This window comes from Pelecanus crispus, chromosome 7 (genome assembly GCF_030463565.1).
Source record: "Pelecanus crispus isolate bPelCri1 chromosome 7, bPelCri1.pri, whole genome shotgun sequence".
NCBI classification, from domain to species: Eukaryota; Metazoa; Chordata; class Aves; order Pelecaniformes; family Pelecanidae; genus Pelecanus; species Pelecanus crispus.
The window spans coordinates 497,279-520,445 of record NC_134649.1 but is presented as its reverse complement, the minus strand read 5'-3'; the positions used below and the strand labels follow the sequence as shown (position 1 = coordinate 520,445).

The window sequence follows — 23,167 nt, the reverse complement described above, 5'->3', positions numbered from 1 at the left end:
GGCTCCTGTAGGGACGAGGTCACGCCAGCACGGCGGCCGTCCCCCCGCGGAGCACAGGCTCCGCCGGCGCTGACGAGAGCAGCCATGTGGCACCGTCCCAGGGAAGGGCTGCCTTCAAACAAAGGAGTCCATCCCTGGCCAGAGCCCAATCCACACACCCCAGGCTGCTGCCAAACCAGCTTCCCCCCGAGCACAGCTGGCCCCGGGAGGGTCCCCGGAGGCTGGCAGGGCTGAGCTGTGGTGGGCTGGGGCCAAGCTCTGGGGAGCGACGTGTCCCGGGAGGGATCCGACTCCGGCGGCTTGGGAGCACTGAGAGCCCAGCCAGAGGAAGACCAAGGACCTGGAGGGGGGGTCTGTCCACGCACACACCGCTGCCTGCAGGCAGCCCCACGCCTGCCCGTGGGAGGGGGACACCGAGGAGGCCGAAGGGAGCTGCGTGCCTGGCAGGGCAATGCGGCGACACGGTTCCTTGTGCAAGCGCTGCTACCCCCAAAGATGGGCCTCCCTCGCTGGCACTGCTCTGAGCCACCGGCCTGCAGGCTGCAGGGCAGGGGCTGCACCCCCCTCGGCGGCAGTCTGCGTCCCCCAAGGGCTGCAGGGCAGCGGCACGGGCCAGGGGTGGCACAGAGCACGGGGCAGGGGCACAGCCCCTACCAGCAAACCCGCACCGCACCCTCACCCCACACCTGGGGTCCAGGGGTGCACAGAGCAGGCAGCTGCCTGCGGCAGAGCCTCTGCACGTGCCAGTGGCACGGCCAGGAGCTGCACGGGGTGAGGCGGCATGGCTGCTTGGGGGACACGGTGCGACGTCCAGCCGAGCAGCCGGGTTGCGGAGGGGCTCGGCGGCCCAGGCGGGCAGATGGCGGCGCTCGGGGTCAGAAGGAGGATGGAAACTGCACACTGCACAGCCAGGCTGCGAGGATGGCCCTGGGAAGAGGGGTGCGGGGCCACGGCTGGCTAGCTCTGGGACCCCCACCTGTGACCCCTGCCTGGCCCTGGGACCCCTGCCTGTGACCCCTGCCTGGCCCTGGGACCCCTGCCTGTGATCCCTGCCCGGCCCAGCACCGGCAGCTCCGTGTCCACAGCACTGGCTCCGTGTCCACAGCACTGGCTCCGTGTCCACAGCACTGGCTGGGTGCTGCTGCTGCAGCTGTGCTGGCAGCGCTGCTCCGGGGCTGGGGGGCCTCTGACTGCTGGACCCCACGCTGGAGCACAGCTGCGTGTCCTGCCAGCTCACCCCATCACACCTCCGCAGCACGGCACCCTTGTGCCCAGGGCACGGCTGCCTCCCACCCTGCCTGCCCCAGGCTGCAGCGCAGGCCAGCCCCCGCCAGGGCCACCCATCCCGCACCCCAGGAGAGCGGCGTGCCCGCCCGGGCTCTCTGCACGCCCCGGCAGCGCTGCGCACCGCTGACACCCAGCCAGCGGCCTCCAGCCCCGAGCGTGTCACTGTGGGGACGCCTGGAGCCATGGGCTACCCCAAAAGACACAGAGCTGTGCATCACCCCGAGATGCCTGGGGCCATGAGTTACCCCAAAACGCCCGGAGCCGGGTGTCGCCACAAGGACCTCATGGCGACGCCTGGAGCCAGGCGCACTGGGTGTCCCTCAGCCCCTGCGCAGCGCAGGCACCTCTGCTCCCGGGGCTGCCGCCCCACAGCACCCCACTCCCTGCGGCCGCTCACCCAGGCAGGGCCCACGCTGCAGCCCCCCACAGCCACCGCGCTCCCCGCCGCAGCCCCCCACGGCCACCGCGCTCCCCGCCGGCCCCACGGCGCTGCTGAGCCCCTCGGGCGGCAGGGCAGCATGCGGCCAGCCTTGCGGGGGGGGGACCAGTGTCCTCCCGTGGATGGGCCAGCGCCAGCCCGGGGCCAGCACCGCCGCGGGCACCCCCGAGTGGGGGCACCCCCGAGTGGGGGCACCCCCGCCGCCCCCACGCCGGGACTCTCCCTCCCCTGCCGCTGAGCCAGGGCCCCCCCCCCCAGCTCCCGCACCCCAGAACTGGGGCTGCCCCCCCCCCCGCGCTCCCGCCCCCCGCCCCCCTGGGGGGGACGCCCGGAGCGGTGCCGGTGCCGGTACCGGTGCCGGCGGCGGTGGCGGAGCCGGGGCGGCAGGGCCGGGCGGGGCGGCCCTTTGTTGCGAGCGGCGGGCGGAGCAGCCGGAGCCGCCCCGCGCCCCGCCGCGGGCGGGGACCCCGGAGCCGCCCCCGCTGCCGGCGGGTCCCGCCGCACCCGCCGCCGAGCCGGTGAGCAGCGGGCGGGCGCGCCGGGCCGGGCCGGGGGGGTGTGGGAGGGGGTGTGCGTGTGCAAGGGGGTGTGCGTGTGCAAGGGGGTGTGCACGGGCGGCTGCGTGCGCGGGGGGCGTGTGTGTGTGTGCGCGGTTCCTGAGAGGGGTCTTGTGCAGCCGTGCAGCGTGTCCAGGGCTGTGCGCAGGGGTGTGCAACATGTGCAGGGGTGTGCAACGTGTGCAGGGGTGTGCAGGCATGTGCAGGGGTGCACGGGGGTGTGCAGGGGTGCACAGGGGTGTGCAGGCGTGTGCAGGGGTGCACAGGGGTGTCCAGGGGTGTGCAACGTGTGCAGGGGTGCTCAGAGCTGTACAGGGGTGTGCAGCATGTGTGCGTGCACAGGGGCCGTGCAGGGGACTGTGTGTGCATATGCACGGGGCTCCCCGAGGGACGTGTGTGCGGGGGAGCGTGGGGCTGGGGGTGCCAGAGGGCCTGGGGGTGCGTGTGTGAGTGTGCATGTGTGTGTGAGTGTGCATGTGTGTGAGTGTGTGCACATGCGGGGTGCAGGCGCATTCGGTGGGGGGGGGTGCCTGGATGGCAGCCCACCCGCAGCGTGGGGCTGTTACCCCGTGGGGCTGTTTGCAGGTGTGTGTTTGCCGTACTGGGTGTGTACAGCCCGTAAGCCTCCCTGCGTGTGTTTACATGTGTGTTGGGTGTGCGTTAAGCGCGGCGCTTGGCTGAGGGTGCGGAAGTGCGTGCACAGTGCTCTGGATGTGTCTTACGGGTTGCTTGTACGGAGAGGGGCGTGCAGAATCAGTGTCAGGTATGGGGCATGCGTGTCCGTGGCATGTCCCATGTGTGTGGATGTGCCCTGGACACTTGCAGGCTGCACACGTGGTGCGTGTCCCAGGCGTGCGGCCGCTGTGCCTGGTGATGGTGGTAGGCGCCACAGCAGCCCTTGGGCTTGGGGACGCAGGGCGAGTTGGGGCCGGACGGGCTGTGGGGGCTCCCCGCTGGTCCCCGCTGTCTGCTGCAGCTGGTGCTGTGGTGCTTTTGGGGTCTGACACCCCCTGCCCTCCCAGGCAGCGTCGCAGCGAAGGTGCCACTGTGCTGAGGGTGAGCGGGGCCGAGGAGATGGGCGCTGGTTTGGGCTCTGTGGGGCCGGGGATGGCTGGGAAGGGGTCACGCATCCCTGAGCCAGGATGCCCCAGCTCCTGCACCCTGGGGTGCAGAAGTGCCTGAGCTCAGAGTCCACCGCATCCCTGCCCTCCAAGGGGTGCTCGCTGTCTCCGTTTTGCCCAGTGCCAGGGGTGCCCAACACGCAACGGGGGACCAGGGCAGCGCCCCGTGTGTCCTGCAGCCTCCCGGGCAGGCAGTGTGTGGGTGCAGGCAGCACGTGTGTGGGTGCAGGCAGGCTCTGGCACTGGGAGAGGGAGTGGGATCGTGGGGATACCCCATAGTCCTCGGAGCGGAGCCCGACGTCGCGCAGGAGCGTGGGGCAGGGGAGCGATGGGACAGGGGTGTTTTGTGCGGTGCCTGGCGGGCTGGGTCCAGGGCCACGGGTGCAGCCAGGCTTTGTGCGGCTGCTGGAGGGGCAGAGAGCAGAGCTGCGGCCCCGTGGGAGGCCCTCGGCTCAGGCAGGGTGGCACGGCCGGTGCCCATGGGACGGGTACGATGCCCCGGGGTCCCTGGGCCCCGTCAGGGAGCCCCGCGGGCCCTGCACCGGGGCCAGCACCGGTGTTTGCCCTCCTGTGCCGCGGGCTGGAGGCTGCCCCAGCCCCTGCTCCTTCCCCTCGTCCCAAGCGGGGCCTCTCCCCTGGGGCCGCCGGCTGCTGGGGCGCAGCGAAGCAAAGCCAGCGTGCCTACGCCGCGCTCCTCCCTGCCACACCGACCACGGCTGTGCCGTCAGAGGCAGCCGGGCTCCAGCGGGACGCGCGGCGTTCGCTGAGCTGCTGGCGCTGAGCAGCTGGGTCTGGGAGCATCTGTGCGTGAATCAGCACGGCCCGGGAGCCTGCGCGGCTGCAGGTGTGCGTGCAAGCGCGCTCGCGCTCTGTGCGTGTGCGCGGCCCAGAGGAGGCCGCGGGCGGGAGGGGGGCTCGGGGGCGACCGCCTGGTGTTGTCTGGCAGCCTCCAGGAGAGAGCCGAGCCGGGGGCGTGCGCGCGAGCCCCAGGAGATGTGGGTCGGGAGGAAGAGCCCGGGCGCGTAGGCTGTGTGTGAGCCGGATTCAGGTCTCTGAGCAGGAGACGTGCCTGCACTGCTGCCTGCACTGCTGCCTGCGCTGCTGCCTGTGCAGGGGCAGGCTGCAGAAGCAAGGCGTGAGCACGCAGGCGGCAGCAGCAGCAGCAGTGGGGCGCACGCAGCCCCAGCCCTGCTCCTCGCAGGCAGCAGCACCCTGCTCCGCAGCCGTCTTCCCAAGCACCCACCGCCCGCGGGAACAGGGCGGAGGGCGCTGGCGTGGGAATTCGGTGCAGAAACCACCGCCCCGCCTGCCTGGTGACCCCAGGCCACGGGTTTTGGTGCTGCCCAGGCCCGGCACCCCAAGCGGGTTCCCCGCTGTTGCAGGCGGAGGGCGGGCTGGGAGAGCAGCGGGGATGCTGCGCTCGTGCATGCAGGTACCTGCAGAGCTGCACAGGGCACGCACACACCGGCCCGGCCGGGCGCTGCGCCTGCGCGGGTGCGCAAGCAGGGCAGGGTGCTGCAGGGTGCCCCTGGCTCTGCCCCGCGCTGGCAGGCTGCGTGGGCAGGCGGAGTGGATAAATGGGAGTTTGTCGTAAACAGGCCTGGCTGCCAGCAGCGGTGGGGAGCGCCTCGCGGCCTGTGCTTAAAGGCGCAGGCTCTGGCCTGGCTCCGCTGCCTGCTCCGCTGCCCAGCCCGGGCCAGGGCAGCCTGCCCTCCCTTCCATGCCTGCCCCGCGAGCAGCTGGCATCCCCGCGGGAGGCTCCCATGGCCGGCATGCCATCACACCAGGGTGTTGGCACAACGCTCCCACGGCCGCGAGCTCGTGGCCGGGTCCCCAAAACCCCCCAGGGACCCCCGAGGTGCTGTGGGGTGAGGGGGCCGTGGCTGCGGGGGTGAGTCTCTGCTCCCACCCCACGCAGGGTGTCGTGCCTGGCTCCGCGACGCGGAGCTGTGTCCCGTCCGTGGCACTTCCCGGGCAAAGGGTGCTGATAAGGCAGGTGGGGTGGAGCCGTTCCCGGCCCAGGAAGGGACGTTGGCTGCCGGCAATCGCCGCGGGAGCAGGAAGGGAGCCGAGCCGAGGAGGGAGGCAGGGGCACCACCAGCAGCCCCTGCCCCTGGGTGCCAGGTACGGCCCGGGGAGCGGGCACCGTCCAGCAGTGCCGAGCGGGCAGAGCACAGGAGTGTGGGTGCCGCTGTCCTGGGGGCGTGGGGAGCACTTCTCCCGGGCGGGGGGCTTGCAGGGGGTCCCGCCAGTGGGGTGGCAATGGCCCGGGGCACCGTGGCCAGGGTTGGTGGAGCAGGGTGGTGTGGATCTCTGCCCAGCACGGGGAGGGCAGCGGCAGGGCGGCCCCAGCCCCAGGAGAGCTTCCTGCTGTGCGGAGAGACCCTTTCCCCCCGTTGCCATGGCAAAATAAGCAGCTGTCATTAATAACGCGTTGCCATGGCAGCCGCTGGACGAGCGGGCGGCTCTCTGGGGTCCGCATGTGCTTCTGCTGGGGGGCTGCAAGCTCGCCCCGCACCCTGGCCAGGGTGCAGAGCCCACCACGGGCCCGAGTAGTGGGACAGCACTGCCTGCTCGGTGGCATGCCCACCACCCTGCCCACGCTGTGGCCCCGCCAGGGCCACGCTCATCCCAAATCCCAGGGGACAGGCCATTGGGGCGGGCAGTGACCGTGTCCTGTGCCCCTGGGTGCTGCCCTGTGAGGACACCGGTACCGGTGAGCTTTGCCCCATGGGGTGGGCTGGCCCTGGCATCCCGCTGCCAGCTGTGCTGTGCCCGGTGGGAGCCCATCGTTCCCCGAGGGAGGGCAGGGAGCGCTGGGCTGTGCCAGGGCAGGGGCCACGGCCCCCAGTGGAGACCCCAGCCCGCTGCGCACAGGGTGGCCGGACAGCCGGGGAAAGGCTCCGCAGGGAGCGGGGATGGAGCAAAGCTTGAGCTGAGGGTTGTGGGAGCAGCAGCGCTTCCCACACGGCCATGGGCTCGGGCACCAGCCTTGGGGCCGAGCTGGCCCCCAGACAGACATCCCCCAGACAGACATGGCTGGGACAGACATCCCCCAGGACAGACGTCCCCTGGACAGACATGGCCAGGACAGACATCCCCCAGGACAGACATCCCCCAGGACAGACGACATTCCCCAGGACAGACGTCCCCCGGGACAGACGTCCCCCAGGACAGACGACATCCCCGGGACAGATGTCCCCGGGACAGACATCCCCGGGACAGACGTCCCTCGGGTGCCAGGCCAGCCGGTTCTCCCTGCTGTAGGGTGTGGGTGCGGGGAGACCCCCGGGTGGCGGGGCCCGCAGCTGCTGTTCGTGCGTGGGACAAAGCACCGGCCCCTGCGGGCCGTGACCAGCGGCTGCTGCCGGGGCCGGGCGGGGCACTGCGGGGAAGCTCGCAGCACCGGGTGCCCCACGGGGCCGCGGTGCCCCGGGGAGCGGGGCGGGGCGGGGGGCGGTGCCGGCGGGGAACCGTCCGCCTCCTCTTCCGAGCCGCCCGCCCCGCCCGGGGCACCGGCACGGCTCGGTACGGCCCGGATCGGCTCGGTAGGGCTGGGCTGGGCTCCTGCGCCCCGCCCCGTCCCGGTGCCCGAGCGGGCGGGGCCGGGGGCCGGCGCCGGGCCCTCCGCTGAGCCCCTCTCTCCCCGCAGGTCCGCAGCGCCCGGGCGGCTTCGCGGGAGGCGGCGGAGGCCCGGCCCGGCCCGGCCCGGCTCGGGATGGCGGCGCTGCTGGTGCTGGTGCGCTCGGTGCCGGCGCTGCTGCTGCTGCTGCTGCTGCTGCTGCTCTCGGCGGCGGCGCAGGAGCCCGTCCCGCGGGTCAGCCTGCCCTACGGTGAGTGTCCGCCTGCCCACGGTGAGTGCCTGCCCCGCGGGGCTCCGGCGGGGCCCCCCGCGCTCCCCGGGGCGGCTGAGCATCCCGCCCGGCCCCCCCCCCCCCCGCCTCTTCCTCCCCCGGGCTCCCCACGCCGCGGGACCGCCCCGCGTGGAAACGCCTTGTGACAGCCGGGGGTGCTGAGGCTGCACAACACCCTCCCAGCCGGCCCGGCAAGCCGGGGCTCGTGTCCCGCCGTGGGGCTGCGGCTGGGGCGACGCGCTCCCCCGGGACACGGGGGGACACGGGGCAGCGGGGCTCCCCGGGCAGGGGGACATGGGGGGATGCGGGGCAGCGGGGTCCCCGGGGCAGTGGGGACACGGGGCAGCAGGACCCCCGGGGCAGTGGGGACATGGGGGGACATGGGGCAGCGGGGTCCCCGGGCAGGGGGAACATGGGGGTCCCCGGGGCAGCGGGGTCCCCGGGGCAGCAGGACCCCCAGGGCAGTGGGGACACGGAGGGACACAGGGCAGCGGGACACCCGGGGCAGTGGGGACATGGGGGGACATGGGGCAGCGGGGTCCCCGGGCAGGGGGAACATGGGGGTCCCCGGGGCAGTGGGGACACGGGGCAGCAGGACCCCCAGGGCAGTGGGGACACGGGGGAACACGGGGCAGCAGGACCCCCCGGGCAGCGGAGCGCAGCAGCAGGGGCTGGGGCTGTGCTGCTTGGCCAGGGCAGAGCCCCGGGGCTGCGGCGGGGCTCTACGCGGGGCACTCGGGGAGCAGAGGCACGCCTGCCTGCATCAGGACCCGCGCTGAGGGCGTGAGCGCGTCTGGGGCCCCCCGGGGCTCTCGTGTCCCCACGCGCAGGGCAGCGGTGGAGCCACGACCTGTGTGAGCGTGGGATGGGGCGAGCCGGCCACGGGGGCTCTGCCTGCCCGCTCTGCCCTGCGGTTTCACCCTCATTTGGGCAGCTGAGTGCCTGCAGGCCCCCTCTCCTCTCAGCTGTGGCCCTGGGGCTCGGCACAGCCCCTTGCTGTGCTGCGCCCGGCCTCAGGCTGCTCCGGGCCCCGCCGCAGCCCACAGCAGCAGCGTGGCCCTGGCCGGGCTCGGGGCTGCCCTGGGGAAGGACGTCCAGGAGGCTGCTCGGCCAGGCAGAGCCCCTCGCAAGCAGGGGGCCTGGCCTGCAGACCCCTCTCACCCTGCGGAGCCCCCCAGCAGCTGGCATGGGGTGGGTGAGCGGCTGGGCACGTTCCGTGGGCAGCTCGGTCTCCGCACCGGCAGCTGCTGGGCGCAGCTCCATCGTCCGGCGCTGGGGTGGTGGAATGGTGGGGGCCGCCCACGTGTATCTGGGCTGGCCCTGCTGCCAGGAGAAGGTGGCTGAATCCCGTCCCATGCTGGCTGCTGGCTGGGCAGCCTGGGAGGGTGCAGTGGTTTGGGCCGGGCCGGCTCTGGCAGCGAGGCACGAGCAGCTGGGAGCGCTGCCTGGCTCAGCGCGCTGCGGTTCTTTGGCGTGGACGTGGCCCCGCCACGTGCTCCCGTGACCACCGGCCACAGTTGTGGTGGCACCAGAAGATCTGGGACCCACCAAGCTGGACGGGAGCCCCGGGAGCCAGCAGGACAGCCCAGCTCAGCGTCGTGCCACGCCGTGCCACGCCGTGTCGAGCCACGCTGCCTGGCCCTGCCTGCACAGACCGGTTCTGGCCGAGCTCTGCCCACCTGCAGAGCCTGCTTTGGCTGCAGGGGCTGCAGCTCGTGGGCAGTACCCAGGGGTCCTGACCTGGACCCCGGCGCTGCCGGGGGAGCTGGGTGGGGGGCACGAGCCGGCCGCTCCGCCGGCAGGAGCGTTGCGGCCCAACGCGGCTCCTGGGGAGTGCGGCCGTGTGGGGCTTGCGGTCGGTGGGAGGGAGGAGCTGGCGAGCTGCTCCCCTGGAAGCGCTGGATGTGCCGCCAGCAGGTTTGTCTGGAAGAAGCAGGTCTTGTCCTAACAGGTCCCCTGGCAGCCGGCACGGGCTCCCGCAGCTCCGCGGGCTGGGATGGCTCTGCGGGGCGCCCGGGCTCCTGCTGCCCCTCTGCTGCCTACGCTGGGCTGTGCTCGCCACGGGCAGCATCACCCCAGCGCTGGGGCGTGGGACCCCCCGCCGCGGGGGGATGCCCTGGAGGGGCCGGCGTCCCTGCCTCTGCGCTGCCGCAGGGGAGCCGGGGCGGGCGCTGGGCCAGGAGCCCGCTGAGCCCCCCGGGGATGGGGGAGATGCCGCCCTGTCCAGCGGCTGCCGGGACTCGTGGAGTGACAGGGGTGGGGGAGAGGAGCAGCATCCGGCCCCGCAGCACTGCCAGCCCCGCAGCACCTCGAGCCCTCGCTGCGGCTTGCACCGAGCGGGGGCTTGCGGGAGCCCCAGGGCCATCCTGGCAGGGATCTGGGAGAGGGCAGGGGGTTGGGGAAGGTCGAGGCGTCCCTGGGGCACAGGGGGTCAGGGGTGAGGGAGTTGGCATCATGAGTCAGCCCGACGTGTCCCGCTGACACAGCCAGGCCCGTCTGATTCAGAGTGGCTGCAGGAGAGGAAGGGCTTCCGGGGCCAGGCCACCCACGCGGGACGGGTGCTCCGTGACTCAGCCGGCAGCCTCTGCCCCGGCGTCCGGCACAGGCAGCCTCTGGGGCTTCCCCGTGGGCCGCGGTGGGCAGCCAGTCCTGGCAACCCACTCTCCCTGCCGCAAGTTCAGGGTCCACGTGGGGCCGGGTCACCCGTGCCGCAGGGCTTGGACCCGGCTGCGGTGCCCGGCGCTGGGCAGGGCTGCTGCGGCGTGCCCCAGGGCCGTCCCCAGGGCCAGGACAAGGCGGTGGCTCGCGCTGGCAGCGGCGCGGAGGCTGCCCTCGGGCACCGTGGCAGCCGTGCACGGTGCGCTGCGGTGCAGCACTGCATGCGTCTGACCGCATGGCAAGAGCCGGATCCAGCCCTGGCAGCTCCGCGTGGGCGGTGCGGCCGAGGTGCGAGGCCGGGGCGGCTGTGCTGAGCAGAGGGGGCCGGGAGCGAGCCGTGGCGTGGGGGTCCCAGGGGGTCGGGTGCTGCCCCGCGCGGGCTGCGTGAGGCTGATGCCCGTCGCTCTCCCTCCCCAGACTCAGCCGAGCGGGTCGTGCAGCGGTTCGAGGCGCCCGGTGTGTCCAACTACACGGCCCTGCTGCTGAGCCCGGACGGCGGCACCCTCTACCTGGGGGCACGCGAGCTGCTCGTCGCCATCAACACCAGCCACTTCCAGCCCGGGGCACCGGCTCGCAGGGTGAGCCCGCAGACGGGGCCAATCCCCCGTGGGACCGTGGAGCCCCCGGGGCTGGGCTGGGGCTGGGCTGCCCTCGGGGAGGGAAGGGGGCACTGAGCCAGCTCTGGTGCAGGGGGTCCCATCCCCGGCAGCGTTTGGGGTCTGTGCAAGTCACAGCACATTCGGGGACAGTCTGACAGTGTGGAGGCAACCGCCCCGGCCGTCCCAGGCAGCGGGGTGCTGAGCCCCAGCCAGCGGCTGCCTTGCCAGCACAATTGAGGTGGGGAGGACATCGATGCCGGGCGTGAGCTCTGCCAGCCCGAGCAGGGTGGTGTGGGGGGACCGGCCGGTGACGGGGGGCTCACAGTGACTGTCCCCTCTCTGCAGCTGCCGTGGAGCGCAGATGAGGAGAAGAAGAGGCAGTGCGTGTTCAAGGGCAAGGACCCGCAGGTGAGCCCCGCTGCCGGCGGGCGCCTGGGGGCTGCGGCCGGAGCGGACAGTGCCCTGTGCCGGGGTGCGTGTGGGCAGGAGGGCTGAGGCGGGTCCTCTCGCCCCTTGCAGAGGGACTGTCACAACTACATCAAGATGCTGCTGCAGCTGAACAGCACCCACCTCTACACCTGCGGCACCTGCGCTTTCAGCCCGGCCTGCGCCTACATCGTGAGCACGGGGAGCGGGGCTGGGGGCCGAGGGTCCCGCTGGGGGTGCAGCCTCCCCCTCCACCATCGGGGCCCTGCAGTGGGGTCCCGGGTGCTGGGGCGGGCGCTGGCGGTGCCACCGGCTCACAGCCCGGTCCCGTTGCAGAACGTGCAGCACTTCAGCCTGGAGCGGGACACGTCGGGGAAGGTGCTGCTGGAGGATGGGAAGGGACGCTGCCCCTTCGACCCCGAGTACCGGTCCACGGCCGTCATGGTCGGTAAGTCACGCCGCCCCGGGACCCTCGCCCTCTCTGCAGTGCCCGGCTGGGCTGAACCGGGGCCGGGCCAGCGTGGACCCCAGCAGGGGAGCGGGGCTGTGCCACATGGCACATGCCGGGTCGCAGCAGGAGCGTCTCTTTGGCAGACGGCGAGCTCTACGCTGGTACTGTCAGCAACTTCCAGGGCAACGAGCCGACCATCTACCGCAGCCAGGAGAGCCGCATCGCCCTCAAGACAGAGAACTCCCTCAACTGGCTGCAGGGTGAGAGCCGGGGCTGGCACGGCGGGTGGGTTGGGGTCTCCATCCCCCACGACAGCGGTGGGGCGATGCTGAGGGTGCCCGTGTCCCCAGACCCGGTCTTCGTGGGCTCAGCCTACCTGCGGGAGAGCCTGCCCGCCGGCAACCCTGAGGGCGACGACGACAAGGTCTACTTCTTCTTCAGCGAGACCGGCAAGGAGTTTGACTACTTCGAGAACACCATCGTCTCCCGCATCGCACGCGTGTGCAAGGTGGGCGCAGGGCAGCAGGGGTGTGGATGGGGGGACGTGCCCAGGATGTCACTCACCGCTGGGGTGGGTGTGGGATGTGGGACCACCTTGGACATCTCCGTCCCCCGGTTTCTGGACACCCCAGGAGGGGACCAGCACCCGCTCTGGGGCAGTTATGGCTCCGTAGCGCCCAGCCCAGGGCTGCAGCTCGAGCCCGCTGCTCCCACGGGGCCCGCTGGTGGCAGTGACCCTTCCCCATCCCCTCTGCTCCCTCGCCAGAGGGGACACAAGCCCCGTCCTCCTCTTGGGTCATGTTTCCCTTCCCCTGGGGACCTCAGATGCTGCTTTGCTTGTGCCTCCCCGACACCGGGGCTGCTCCCCTGGGGTCTCGGCACTGCTGCATGGACAGACAGACCCCTGCTCCCCTCGCCCAGCCCCGTGGGGCTCCCCGCTGCTGGGCGGCCGTGGCATCGCGCCCTGACCCACTGTGCCGCACAGGGGGACCAGGGTGGGGAGCGCGTGCTGCAGCGGCGGTGGACGACCTTCCTGAAGGCGCAACTGCTCTGCTCGCACCCCGAGGATGGCTTCCCCTTCAACGTGCTGCAGGACATCTTTGTGCTCACTCCGGGGGAACTGCGCTGGAGGGAGACGCTCTTCTACGGGGTCTTCACCTCACAGTGGTGAGCAGCGGGCAGGGGCTGGCAGGGGACCCGGGTGCACTCCCCGCAGCACGGCGGGGCGGATGGGGAGGCGCGGGTCAGCTCCGGCCACGCTGGGGTTCCTGGGGCGGTGCAGGGGGCTCGGCAGAGCTGGGTTGCCTGATCCTGCCACGGGCTTTGCCTCTCCCCTGCCAGGAACAAGGGCGGCCTGGGCAGCTCGGCCGTGTGCGCCTTCCCCATGCGCAGCGTGCAGCGAGCCTTCAGCGGGCTCTACAAGGAGGTGAACCGCGAGACGCAGCAGTGGTACACGGACACCGGCCCCGTGCCGGAGCCCCGGCCGGGCACGGTACGTGCCTCCTCGGTGCCTGCCCAGGTGCAGGACACAGGGCAGCAGCCCCTCACGCTGCCTGGTCCCAGCGGCCACCGCGGCACGGCCACTTACCCGCCCGCTGCCCCGTGCCCCGGCCAAGCCCTCTCCTCTCTCCCCAGTGCATCACCAGCCACACACGGCACCTGAAGATCAACTCGTCCCTCCAGATGCCAGACCGGGTACTGAACTTCATCAAGGACCACTTCCTGATGGACAGTCCCGTGCGCAGCCAGCCGCTGCTGCTGCAGAGCCGCCTGCGTTACCAGCAGATCAGCGTCCACCGTGCGCAGGGCCTCCACAGCACCTACGACGTCCTCTTCCTGGGCACAGGTGGGTGCAGCCCCAGGGTGCCGACGGGGCAGGTGCCGGCGCATGGCGTGCCCCAGCCCCTCTCAGCACGGCCCTTGTGTTTGCAGACGACGGCCGGTTGCACAAGGCTGTGCGCGTGAAGCACGGGGTGCACATCATCGAGGAGATCCGCCTCTTCCCCGCTGGCCAGCCCATTCTCCAGCTGCTGCTGGACCAGGACCAGGCAGGAGCCGGGCACGGGCACAGCGGGGCTGGGGGGAGGCAGGGGATGCTCCGGGCTCGGCCCGTGTGGGGCAGGTCCTGCTCCTGGGTTGGGGGCCAGGGAGCCCGGGAGGGCAGGGGTGCGCAGGAGCCGACCCTGCCGCACGGCTCCAGGGCTGGGGCTGCCTGCTGACCCCGCTGTGCCCCCTCCCGCAGGGCCTGGTCTACGCAGCCACCTACACGGCGGTGGCTCAGGTGCCCTTCGCCAACTGCAGCCTGTACCGCAGCTGCGGCGAGTGCGTGCTGGCGCGGGACCCCTTCTGCGCGTGGAGCCGGGGCGCCTGCCGCAGGGTCACTCTGCACCCCCCTGCACACCCCCAGTAAGTGCTGCATCCCCTTTCCATCCCCCTGCACCCCGCAGCACCCCGCAGCACCCCGCTGCCCTGACCCCTCTCTGTCCCCAGGCTCTGGGCGCAGGACGTCGAGGACGCTGACACAGAGCGGCTCTGCCAGCTGGCCAACGCATCCCAGCCCCGTCCCCGCGTCCTCCTGCCCCCAGGTGAGCTCCTGTGGGCTCTGCCCCCGGGGCTGGGGCCACTGCCGGCCCGGGGTGTCCCAGGGGCTCCCACACCCCTCAGGCTCCCACTCGGCACCCCCCGTCCCCCTCGCGCCCGCCGTGGGGGTCCCCACGGCCTCGCTGACGTCCCCATGGGTTGTCTTCCCGCAGCCTCGGGCGCCCCGTGCCAGCGGATCCAGCTGCCGCCCAACGCTGTGCGGCCGCTGCCGTGCCGGCTGCTCTCCAACCTGGCCTCGCGGCGCTGGCTGCACGACGGGGCGCCCGTCAATGCCTCCTACCTGGTGCTGCCCGACGGGGCCCTCATCCTGGTGGGCAGCCCCGAGCGGGCGGGTACCTACGAGTGCTGGTCGCTGGAGGAGGGCTTCCGCAAGCTGATGGCCAGCTACTGCGTGGGCGTGCAGGAGCCGGCCCGTGGGCCGCCGGACCCTGGCAGGAAAGTGGCCGCTGGCCGGGATGCCCTGGAGACGGTCAGCACGTCCCGGAGCACCTCAGCGGTGGGTAGCGCCGCAGCCCGGCTGGACGGCAAGACCTACTGGACTGAGTTCCTGGTGATGTGCGTGCTCTTCACCGCCACCGTCCTTGTGCTGGCCCTCTTCCTCCTGCACCGGCACCGCGATGGCATGAAAGCCTTGCTGGAGCCCAGCGACCCCGGCCGGCACCAGAAGCCACCCCGCAAGCCGGTGGAGAGCCTGCCCCTGAACGGCAGCAGCCTGCCCAGCGCGGCACCCGAGCACAAGGGCTACCAGGCCCTGCAGGACAACTACATCGTCAGCACCCCCGTGCATGAGCCCCCAGGCCCTCCACACGCCTTCTCCGAATCGGAAAAGAGGCCCCTCCATGTCCGGGACAGCTTCGTGGAGGTGTCTCCCGCCTGCCAAAGACCCCGGGTGCGCCTGGGCTCAGAGATCCAGGACTCGGTAGTGTGATGGGGATGAGAGCCAAGGCCTCGCCCGTGACTGCCTCTGCTCTGCTGAGCCTCGCCGGACCGCGGCACCGTGGCTGGGGTCCGTGTTGTCTGTGTGTGCATGCCTGGAGCCCGTGCCCTGCTGCGGCACCCACCCAGCCGGCGGGGCTGGCCCCGTGTCGCCCCGTCATGGCTTGGCTTCCCCGGGAGCTCCCTGGGCATCGCCTCGGCTGCTCCAGCCCAGCTCCTCGGGACGGCGCTGGTGGCGAAGGGTGCTGCGTGCCTTGCAGGGACGTGCGGGACTTTCCCCCTAGCCCAGCATCCCCGCTGCAGGGATGGACACGGCGCCCAGCTCAGGCTGCTGGCACGGCTCCGCGGGGCCCCGGCCCCCTCTATGCAGAGGGCAGGAGGGGGCAGCCGCAGCCCCCTCGCGCCCCGACTCACTGTGACGTCCCGCTGTGGGACCCGGAGCCACGCGTGCGGCCGGGCGGTGCCGGCGCAGTGACCCCGCGGCATGTGTTGTGTGTCTGTGCTTGGTTCGTTTTTAATACGTTGAAAATGTGAATCATGTCCTGGGGAGGGAGCGGGGCACGGTGCTCGCCCCGTGCCAGGCGGGGCAGCGACTTGCCCCCCGCACCCCATGTGCGCGTGCAGAAATGTCTGTGGTTTTTATATAAAGTCCAGGTGTCTCCTTTGGATGCGTGCGTGCTGCTGCGGTGGGGCTGGGCACCTTCCCAGGGCCAACCACGGCCAGGAGCATCCCGGCAGCCCCGCGGAGAGGAACCGTCTCCGGCTCTCGCTGCGGTCAGGGGAAACGTGTTTGTGGCTGGCTGCTCTTCACCCTGGCGGGGACAGACAGACAGATGGGGCAGGAGGGTTGTGCTGGCAGGCAGAGCTCCTGCAGTCTGTGAAGTCCGTGTGTGCCTGGCTGAGCGTTGGGCTGGGAGGTGATGCTGCCCAGGGCTGGTGCCCGAGGGTCCCTGTGGCCCCGCTGTCAGGGTGTCATGCGTCCATGGCAGCGAGCTCGGGCAGCACTCCACTGTTTTGGGGCCATGCATGGAGGTGCGTGCTGTGGCGGGGAGAGCGGAGTGGCCCCTGTGACGGGGGGAGCTGTAGAGCGATGGGGTGATGCTGTCCCAGCACCGCAAGAAGCAGAGGAAGGCAGAGGTGACCAGGAAGGAAAGCAGGTGCCTGGGGCTGGGAGCGGGGCAGCCTCCGGCAGGAGAGGGGCAGCCCCTTCCCCAGGACCACGGTGCTGTGCTGCGCACGGGACCCCGCTGACAGCCCAGGGAGCAGGCACGTCCTTGTCCTTGTTTCTGTCCCGCACAGCTGCTGGCAGACCCCAGCTGCTTTGCCAGCAGGACCCGACTCGGTGATGGCTGGGACTGGGAGCTGCGGTGCAGCGCTGCTCGTGAACGTTCATGCCTGGGAAGCGCCGGCAGCGTGAGCACGGGGCTGGGGGAAGCAGCGAGCTCCACACTTGAGCTGGCGTGTCAGGGCAGGCTTCCCCCTGGGGACTGGCACTGCCTGGCTCCCGGCTGGACCAGCACACCAAACTTCCTGCCCAGCCTGTTCTGGGACATCAAAAAAGCCACCGGAGGCATTGGCTGGTGCTGTGCCAGCAGACACAGCCCCCGGGGCTGCAGGGGCGCAGGCCGCGGTGGGCAGATACCACCAGCACCGCGGGGCACTGAGCTGGAAGGGCCAGCACCACCAGGAGCGAGGAGCCGGTACGTGAGAAACAGCCGCGCCGGCGCCCTGAGACAACCGTCGGCCACCCCACCCCAGCGCAGGCGCTGCTGGGGGGGGGGGGCGAGACGGACCCCCAGGCACCCCACCGGCCCCCGGCATACGGTGCCACAGCCCCGGCGTCGCCTCGCAGAGCGCTCTCCGGCGATGAGGCTTGCCGAAGCAGTGGGAGCGGCCAGGGGCTCGCTGCGAAAGTGCAGGCAGGGCCGTTGCCCGCGGCTGGCAGCGGGCCAGGGCGAAGCCCCGATGGATGAACAGGCACAAAGGGCTCCGGCGCTGCCCGCAGCAAAGGTAGCTGCTCGCCTGCCCTGGATTTCCCTTTGTGCCTCTTGCTGGAGAGCTGACCTCTTGGCGCTGCTGAGAACAATCCCTGGGTTTTGGAGGAGGGAGGTGGCCCACGGAATGGGCTGTCACCGAGCAGGACGCGGGACCTGTCCCCTGGAGCTGCGGCTGGCGCTGGGGCAGAGGGGCCTGGCAGGAGGCTGCGTCCCCAGCACCCATCGTGGCAGCGGTCCCGCTGCACTGCCGGAGCAGCCCCCTCCGCCGTCCCTGCGGCCAGACAAAGGCGGCACAGAGCAGAGGGTGAAACCAGAGCCCTTTATTTGTGTCCCCGCAGGAGCGGAGGGAGGAAGAGGCCGGGGCAGGCAGAGCAGCTGCTGTGCTTGAGCCAGAGAAGGGGGCAGAGAGGAAAAGAAGAGGAAAAGGAGAGCAGGGCCCGAGCGTCCCTGAGGCGAGCCCGGCTGCGCTGCTGCGGGGCTGTGCCTCGCCAGTCGGGAGAGGAAGGCGTCCTGTGCAAACGTGGGGGACAGGTCTGCTGCCGGGATGGTGCATTTACAGTGCCACTTGGGTTATTGCTCAGAGAAAGGGATCCACGTTTGGGCTATTGCTCAGAGAAAGGGATCCACGTTTGGGCTATTGCTCAGAGAAAGGGATCCACATTTGGGTTATTGCTCAGAGAAACGGATCCACATTGCAGCAGGGAGGCCCCCGGGAAGACAGGAGAGCTGGGCAGGGGCTCGGCGAGGGGAGGCAGCTCCCTGCCCGCTAGCGGAAGGCACGAATTGGTACTGAGGGCAGAGAGGGGCTGTGCTCGGTGCAGTGTGGCCCCCAGCCAGAAGCACCTCTCTGTGCCTCCCCCCACCCACAAAGCTGCCCTTGGTTTGCATAAGGAGTTAAAATCCAATCCTGGGAGATTGGAAGCAAGGCAGCTTCCCAGGGCCCCACCTCTGCAGGCTGCAGAGACACGGCCATCTCGCCTGCCGGGCGTGAAAGGGGAGCAGGAGGGTGTCCTGCCTAAGGCACTGCGCGGCACTGCTGGGCTGGTGAGGCGCGGGAGCCTCTGCTGCTCTGCTCGCGAAAAGAGGAAACGTCTGAGACCATGAAGAGCTGCAGCAGCCGGAGGAGCAGTTCTGCTGGGGAGCCACAGGGCTCTCACAGGACGATCTTGAAGGAGCTACAAGAGACACAGACAGGTTCTGCAGCTCCTCGCCGGGTGACGCGCAGCAGCTTGCAAGTGCCCAGTGCTACGGGGATGCAGCGTTACCCTGTGCAGGAGAGGCTCCCTGCAGAGCTAGCGTGGGATGCCGTTCCCTCTGCTGTTATGAGAGACCTCGTACAGGGCGGCCTCACCTTACTGCCACCGAGAGCTCTGCCCTGACACCAGCACAGCGATCACGGTGGGCCAACCCCCCAGACAGGTCCCCCGGGACAAGCCGTGCTGCTGGAGACCACCGTACCTGGCAAAGTCCGGGGAGCGGGAGACAACGAGCTGGAACTCGGAGAGGTTGATGGTGCCGTCCTTGTCGATGTCAGACTCCTCCAGGATCTGAGGGGAGAGAAAGGCGAGCGGTGAGCTCTGCGGGGCCAGGACCATGCAGCGGCCAGTGCCCAGCCGGACAGTCCTCACGTTTTGGATGAGCTGCTCCATCTCCGCGTTGCTCAACTGGGAATCTTCGCCTTGCCCCGTCAGACAGTTCACCAGTTTCTCAAGGTCCTTTCTGTCCAGAATCCCATCATCATCAAAGTCTTTGGGGAGAGGAAAGTTACATTTCAGCAGGGCTGCAGTGACCCCAGAGTCACGAGCAGCCATGCTTGGCAAGGAGAGGGCCTGGGTGACCCGAGGACGCAGCAGGCTCCATGCTGCACCTCTCAGTGCACGTCATCGCGTCAAACCAGCAGTTCCCACAGAGTTCCTAAAGCCGCCATCCCCGTGGGCGCTCCGAGGGCACTGCCAGCCCTTGCGAACAAGGACTTGTCTCTGCCCACGCCCCCCCCGTGAGGTGCAGGGACCCCAGGACGTGGCATCCGCCCGCAGCGTTACCAAAGATGCGGAAGGCGTAGTGGGATTTGACTTCCAAGATCGCCGAGTCGCTGAAGACGCTCAGCATATCGAGGAAGTCTTCAAAGGACATGCTGTCGTCCCCATTGTCCGAGGTGGAGAACACATGGCAGATCCGGTGCTGGAAGGGGTTTGCCTGCCGACACAGGAAGGGCTCAGGGCAGGGCTGGGCAGCGCCGGGCCGGCTCCCGTGTGGCAGACACGGGCCGCAGGCCGGTGCCAACCCCCGGCACAAGCGGGTAGCCCACTCTGCTGCCAGTCTGTCACACACGGCACGACCATCCCTGTCCTGTGCCTCCCTGGGATAGCAGCCCTCGCGCAGGAGGGATCTCTGGGATCCTCCACGGCAGGCGGGGATGAGGAAGCTGTTTGTTGGCACAGCTGACGTGCAGTAAGTGCACAGCTTCCCCAGGTGACTGTTGGAGCTGCACGTCAAGGGTGGAGCACCGGGAGGGCAGCGCTGGGTAACAGGGCCCTGCCCAAACACGCCCCGACCCAGGGAGCAGCAGCGAGTCCCGCTGCCTGCCAGGCACCGTACCCGCAGCTCAGGCAACTTCAGGATCTGGCTCTTGGGAACCCGCACGGAGCAGGCATTCTCCCTCTCCTCCTTTGGCAGCAGTTCACTGAACCTCTTGTAGGCACTTGAAGAGGCAAGAACAAGAGACGCTCTGTGGCGTGAGCGGCACGGGAGGCAGCCCTCTGGGCACCGGCAGCGCAGGCGGCAATTCCCAGCGCTGCACAAGGGCGGCCGGCCCGTTTCCCACAGCTCCCTGCCAGCTGTGCGCAGGGCCGGCCCGGGGCAGGAGCGTGCCAGCCCGGGTGGTCCCGCGAAGGTACTGTCTCTGCTCCCGGGACCCCCACGGCTGGGGGCATGGGGAGAGCTGGCCCTGCTGCCTGCCTGCCCAGAGGGATGGGAGTGCGGAGGGGGAAAGGGCCGGCCCCACGGCCGGCCCCACAGCCAGCCCCACAGCCAGGCCCGCAGCCAGGCCCACAGACCCTCGCCCCACAACGCCCGGCCGGCAGGGAGAGGTTCATGGGGCTGGGGCCAGCACCCCGCGCCCTGCCCGCCCACGGCAGTACTTACAGCAAGATCTCCTGCTTGCTCAGGAACGTCAGCTCCTGCGGGGAGAGCGCAGCTCAGCCCCGGGGCACCGGGCCCAGGGCCTGGCCCGGGGCACCCCGGCTCCGGGGGCCATTGGCCTCGGGGAACCTTCCGCCCCGCGGCAACGCCGTCCCCACCGTGCCCCCGCCGCGGCCGAGCCCCCCCACCCGCGGGGGTCCCGATCCCGGCCCCGGCCCCGCACCTGGTACTCGCCCAGGGCCTCCCGCGGCAGCAGGCTGGCCGAGCCCCCCATGGCCGCCGGCGCCGCTTCCGCCTCCGCACGTCACTCTTTGCCGCTCCCATGGCAACGCCCCGCCCCGCGGCGGGCACGCCCCGCCCACCATCCTTGCGTAGCCACGCCCCTTGCGTAGCCACGCCCCCTGCGTAGCCACGCTCGCGGCACGCGCGCGTGGGGGGGCACCGGCGGGCAGCGGGGCCGGGGGCAGCGGGAGGCGGCGGGCACCGGCGGGCAAAGGCGGGGAGCGGGCCCGGGGCACCGGTCCGTCCCCGCCCCGCCGGGCCCCGAGCGAGTGCTCCGCCCCGCCCCGGCAGGCCCAGGCAGGCAGCCGGCATGGCGGCAGCGGCGGGAGCGGAACCGGAACCGGGCGAGCCGAGCGCCGAGGACTTTGTCTACAGCGAGGAGGATTTCGTCCTGCAGGGAGCCGGCTGGGGGGCCGAGCCGGGCTCGGCGCTGTCCCGCTTCGACCGGGCGCTGCTGGAGGGCTGGAGCGACAGGATGGAGCGGGGCCTGTTCCGGTACCGGCTGGGGCCGCTGCCCACCCGCGTCCTGCCCGGCCCCATGCGCCTCGTGGCCCAGCTCAACGTCCAGCGCGGCACCGAGCGCCGCCCGCCGCAGGCCGTCCACAGCCTCCGGCAACCCTTCGACCCCCAGGCCTTCAACTTCACCCGGCTGCGGCCTGGCGAGGTGCTGCTCCGCCTGCGCAGGGCCGGCCCCGCGGCCCCCGCCCTGCTGCTGGTGGCCATCAACGCCAGCCCGCTGGAGCGGGGCCACGTCTTGCTGCTGCCGGAGCCGGCGCGGGGGCTGCCGCAGGCCCTCACCGCCCCGGCCCTGCGCGGGGGGCTGGAGGCTGTGCTGCTCAGCGCCCACCCGGGCTTCCGCCTGGGCTTCAATGGCCTGGGGGGCTGCGCCTCGGTCAACCACCTCCACCTTCACGCCTTCTACCTGAGCCACCCGCTGCTGGTGGAGTCGGCGCCCGCCCAGCTGCTCTGCCCGCCCCACCGCCTCAGCCTCCTGCTCGCCGTCCCGGCACCTGCCTTCCTCTTCTACGCCGCCGGCCCCGCCGGCCTGGAGGAGCTGTCCCGGGACGTCTGCCGGGCGGCGGAGCACTTGGTGGATGCCGGCCTGGCCTGCAACGCCTTCGCTACGCGGGGCGACCCGCCGAGGGGGGCGGCGGGCGGCGGCGGGCGGGGGCTGCGGGTGCTGCTGTGGGCGCGCCGGCCGGGCTTCGGTGCCAAGGCGGCCTCGGCCTTCAACGTGGCGCTCTGCGAGCTGGCTGGCTACCTGCCGCTGCCGGCGGAGCCGCTCTACCGGGACATCACCGAGGCCGAGGCGCTGCACGCCATCCGTGAGCAGCTCCCGCCGGAGACGGAGCTGCTGCGCCTCGGCGGGGACCTGGCGCGGCTCCTGGCCGGCTGACCGGGGCCGGGGCCGGGGCTGGGGCCGGGACCGGGACCGGGACCGCTCCCCTCGCCCCCGCACCGGGACCCGGCCTCCGCGCCGGCGCCGTCCGCCAGGGGGCGCCCGGGGCCGCTCTCGATGCCCGCGTGCCCCGCCCGTCGCCGTGGAAACCGGACGCCCGCGCCCCCCCCCCCCCCCACCCCGCGTTGCCATGGGAAGGCGGCGGCCCCCACCTCGCCCCCGGGAGCGGCAGCCATGGAGGAGGCCCCGGGAGCCCCCCCGGCCCAACCCGCTGCCCCCGGCGGCCCCCCCGGCCCCGAGCCGCGGAGGAGGCGGAGGAAGCGCAGGCGAGTGCCGGAGGCGGCCCGGGCCCTGGCCCCTGGCCCCTGTCCCGCCGCTCGGTCTGTCGGTCTGTCTGTCGGTCTGTCTGTCGGTAGAGCAGGGCCGGGCCCCTGCTCGTTGCCGGGGCCGCGGGAGCGAGGGCCCAGCCCCGCACACCGCCGAGGAGCCATGCCCAGCCGGGCCCTGCCGGCCCTCGGCCCCAGGGACCTTCCGGATCAGAAAATAAACGCTCTTTTCCCCCAAGTTGTCCCAATGCTCCCAAGCGCGGCGCGTCCAAGGAAGGGCCCGCGTCCGGGGCCCCGCGTTGCCTCACCGCTTGCCGCGCTGGCTGCGGATCGTCGCCCGTCAGCTCCGTGGCACGGGAGGTGCGCGCCGAGCGCGGTTCTCTGCGGGCCCCGGTTCCTCGCTGAGCAGCGCTTCTGTCGTCTCTTTCAGTGCCAGCGTTCCCTCCATCAACCTGACCAGCTGCAAGTACGAGAGCGGTAAGTCCCGGCTGCTGCAGGGTGTCCCTTTGGGTCAGCCCACCGACGGCAAGCTCTTGCCGCTGCACGGTCGCTTTTGGTTTATGTATTTATCGGTTGCAAGCGACTCGGGCCCCTGTGAAAAGTACAGAGTTTTTCACGCTTTGGACTCGGGTGCCCTCTGGCTTAAAGAGACACAAAAATGTGCAGCAGCAGTGCAAGTCCTTGCCCCCCGTACATCTGCATTTGCCGTACCTCCGCTAAAATCGGTGAGAAGGGTCTAGGCAGGGGCAGTTACACGGCAAGGCTGGTACCTGTGCTTGGGGAAATGACGTGAGAGTTCTCAACTGTTTAACGTAAAGCCGGTGATGGAACGGGCAGGATCGGTACCCGGAACCTCTCCCTTTGCCGTCCGTCTCCAGTGACGTGCTCCAGGGAGCTCGTCCGCTCTCCTGTCTTGCTCTTCTCTGCTGCCACAAGCTGTGTCTTAAAAGAACAGATTCCTATCATTTGATGGATGCTATTAGCCAATGTGCTAATCACTATTAAAGATTATTATTATTATTAACGACTATAAAGAGTGGTCAAGCATGGGAACAGGCTGCCCAGAGAGGTGGGGGAGTCCCCATCCCTGGAA

At 71.1% G+C, this 23,167-nt stretch overlaps 3 protein-coding genes across 3 annotated transcripts; 2 read left to right on the top strand and 1 right to left on the bottom strand.

Annotated features, from left to right (window-relative positions):
* The first annotated feature begins 5,805 nt into the window (after positions 1–5,805).
* On the top strand, positions 5,806–14,921 carry SEMA4B (semaphorin 4B). Its single transcript, XM_075714115.1, is given in 16 exon segments — positions 5,806–5,882; positions 7,057–7,096; positions 7,099–7,237; positions 10,334–10,494; positions 10,861–10,923; positions 11,035–11,133; positions 11,278–11,389; positions 11,536–11,652; positions 11,743–11,900; positions 12,378–12,559; positions 12,734–12,884; positions 13,028–13,238; positions 13,325–13,440; positions 13,635–13,798; positions 13,883–13,977; positions 14,146–14,921. Coding segments are annotated over 16 exon segments (2,661 nt in total).
* Positions 14,922–17,231: 2,310 nt separating this feature from the next.
* On the bottom strand, positions 17,232–20,341 carry CIB1 (calcium and integrin binding 1). Its single transcript, XM_075714280.1, has 7 exons — positions 20,291–20,341; positions 20,071–20,105; positions 19,525–19,627; positions 18,969–19,122; positions 18,555–18,673; positions 18,385–18,473; positions 17,232–18,101 (listed from the first exon to the last, which is right to left on the bottom strand). Exons 1-7 carry the CDS (start codon positions 20,339–20,341, stop codon positions 18,080–18,082), a joined length of 573 nt encoding a protein of 190 aa, XP_075570395.1. The 3' UTR covers positions 17,232–18,079.
* Positions 20,342–20,659: 318 nt separating this feature from the next.
* Positions 20,660–21,745, top strand: GDPGP1 (GDP-D-glucose phosphorylase 1). The gene has a single exon (XM_075714539.1). It carries the CDS (start codon positions 20,660–20,662, stop codon positions 21,743–21,745), a length of 1,086 nt encoding a protein of 361 aa, XP_075570654.1.
* The last annotated feature ends 1,422 nt before the right edge of the window (positions 21,746–23,167 follow it).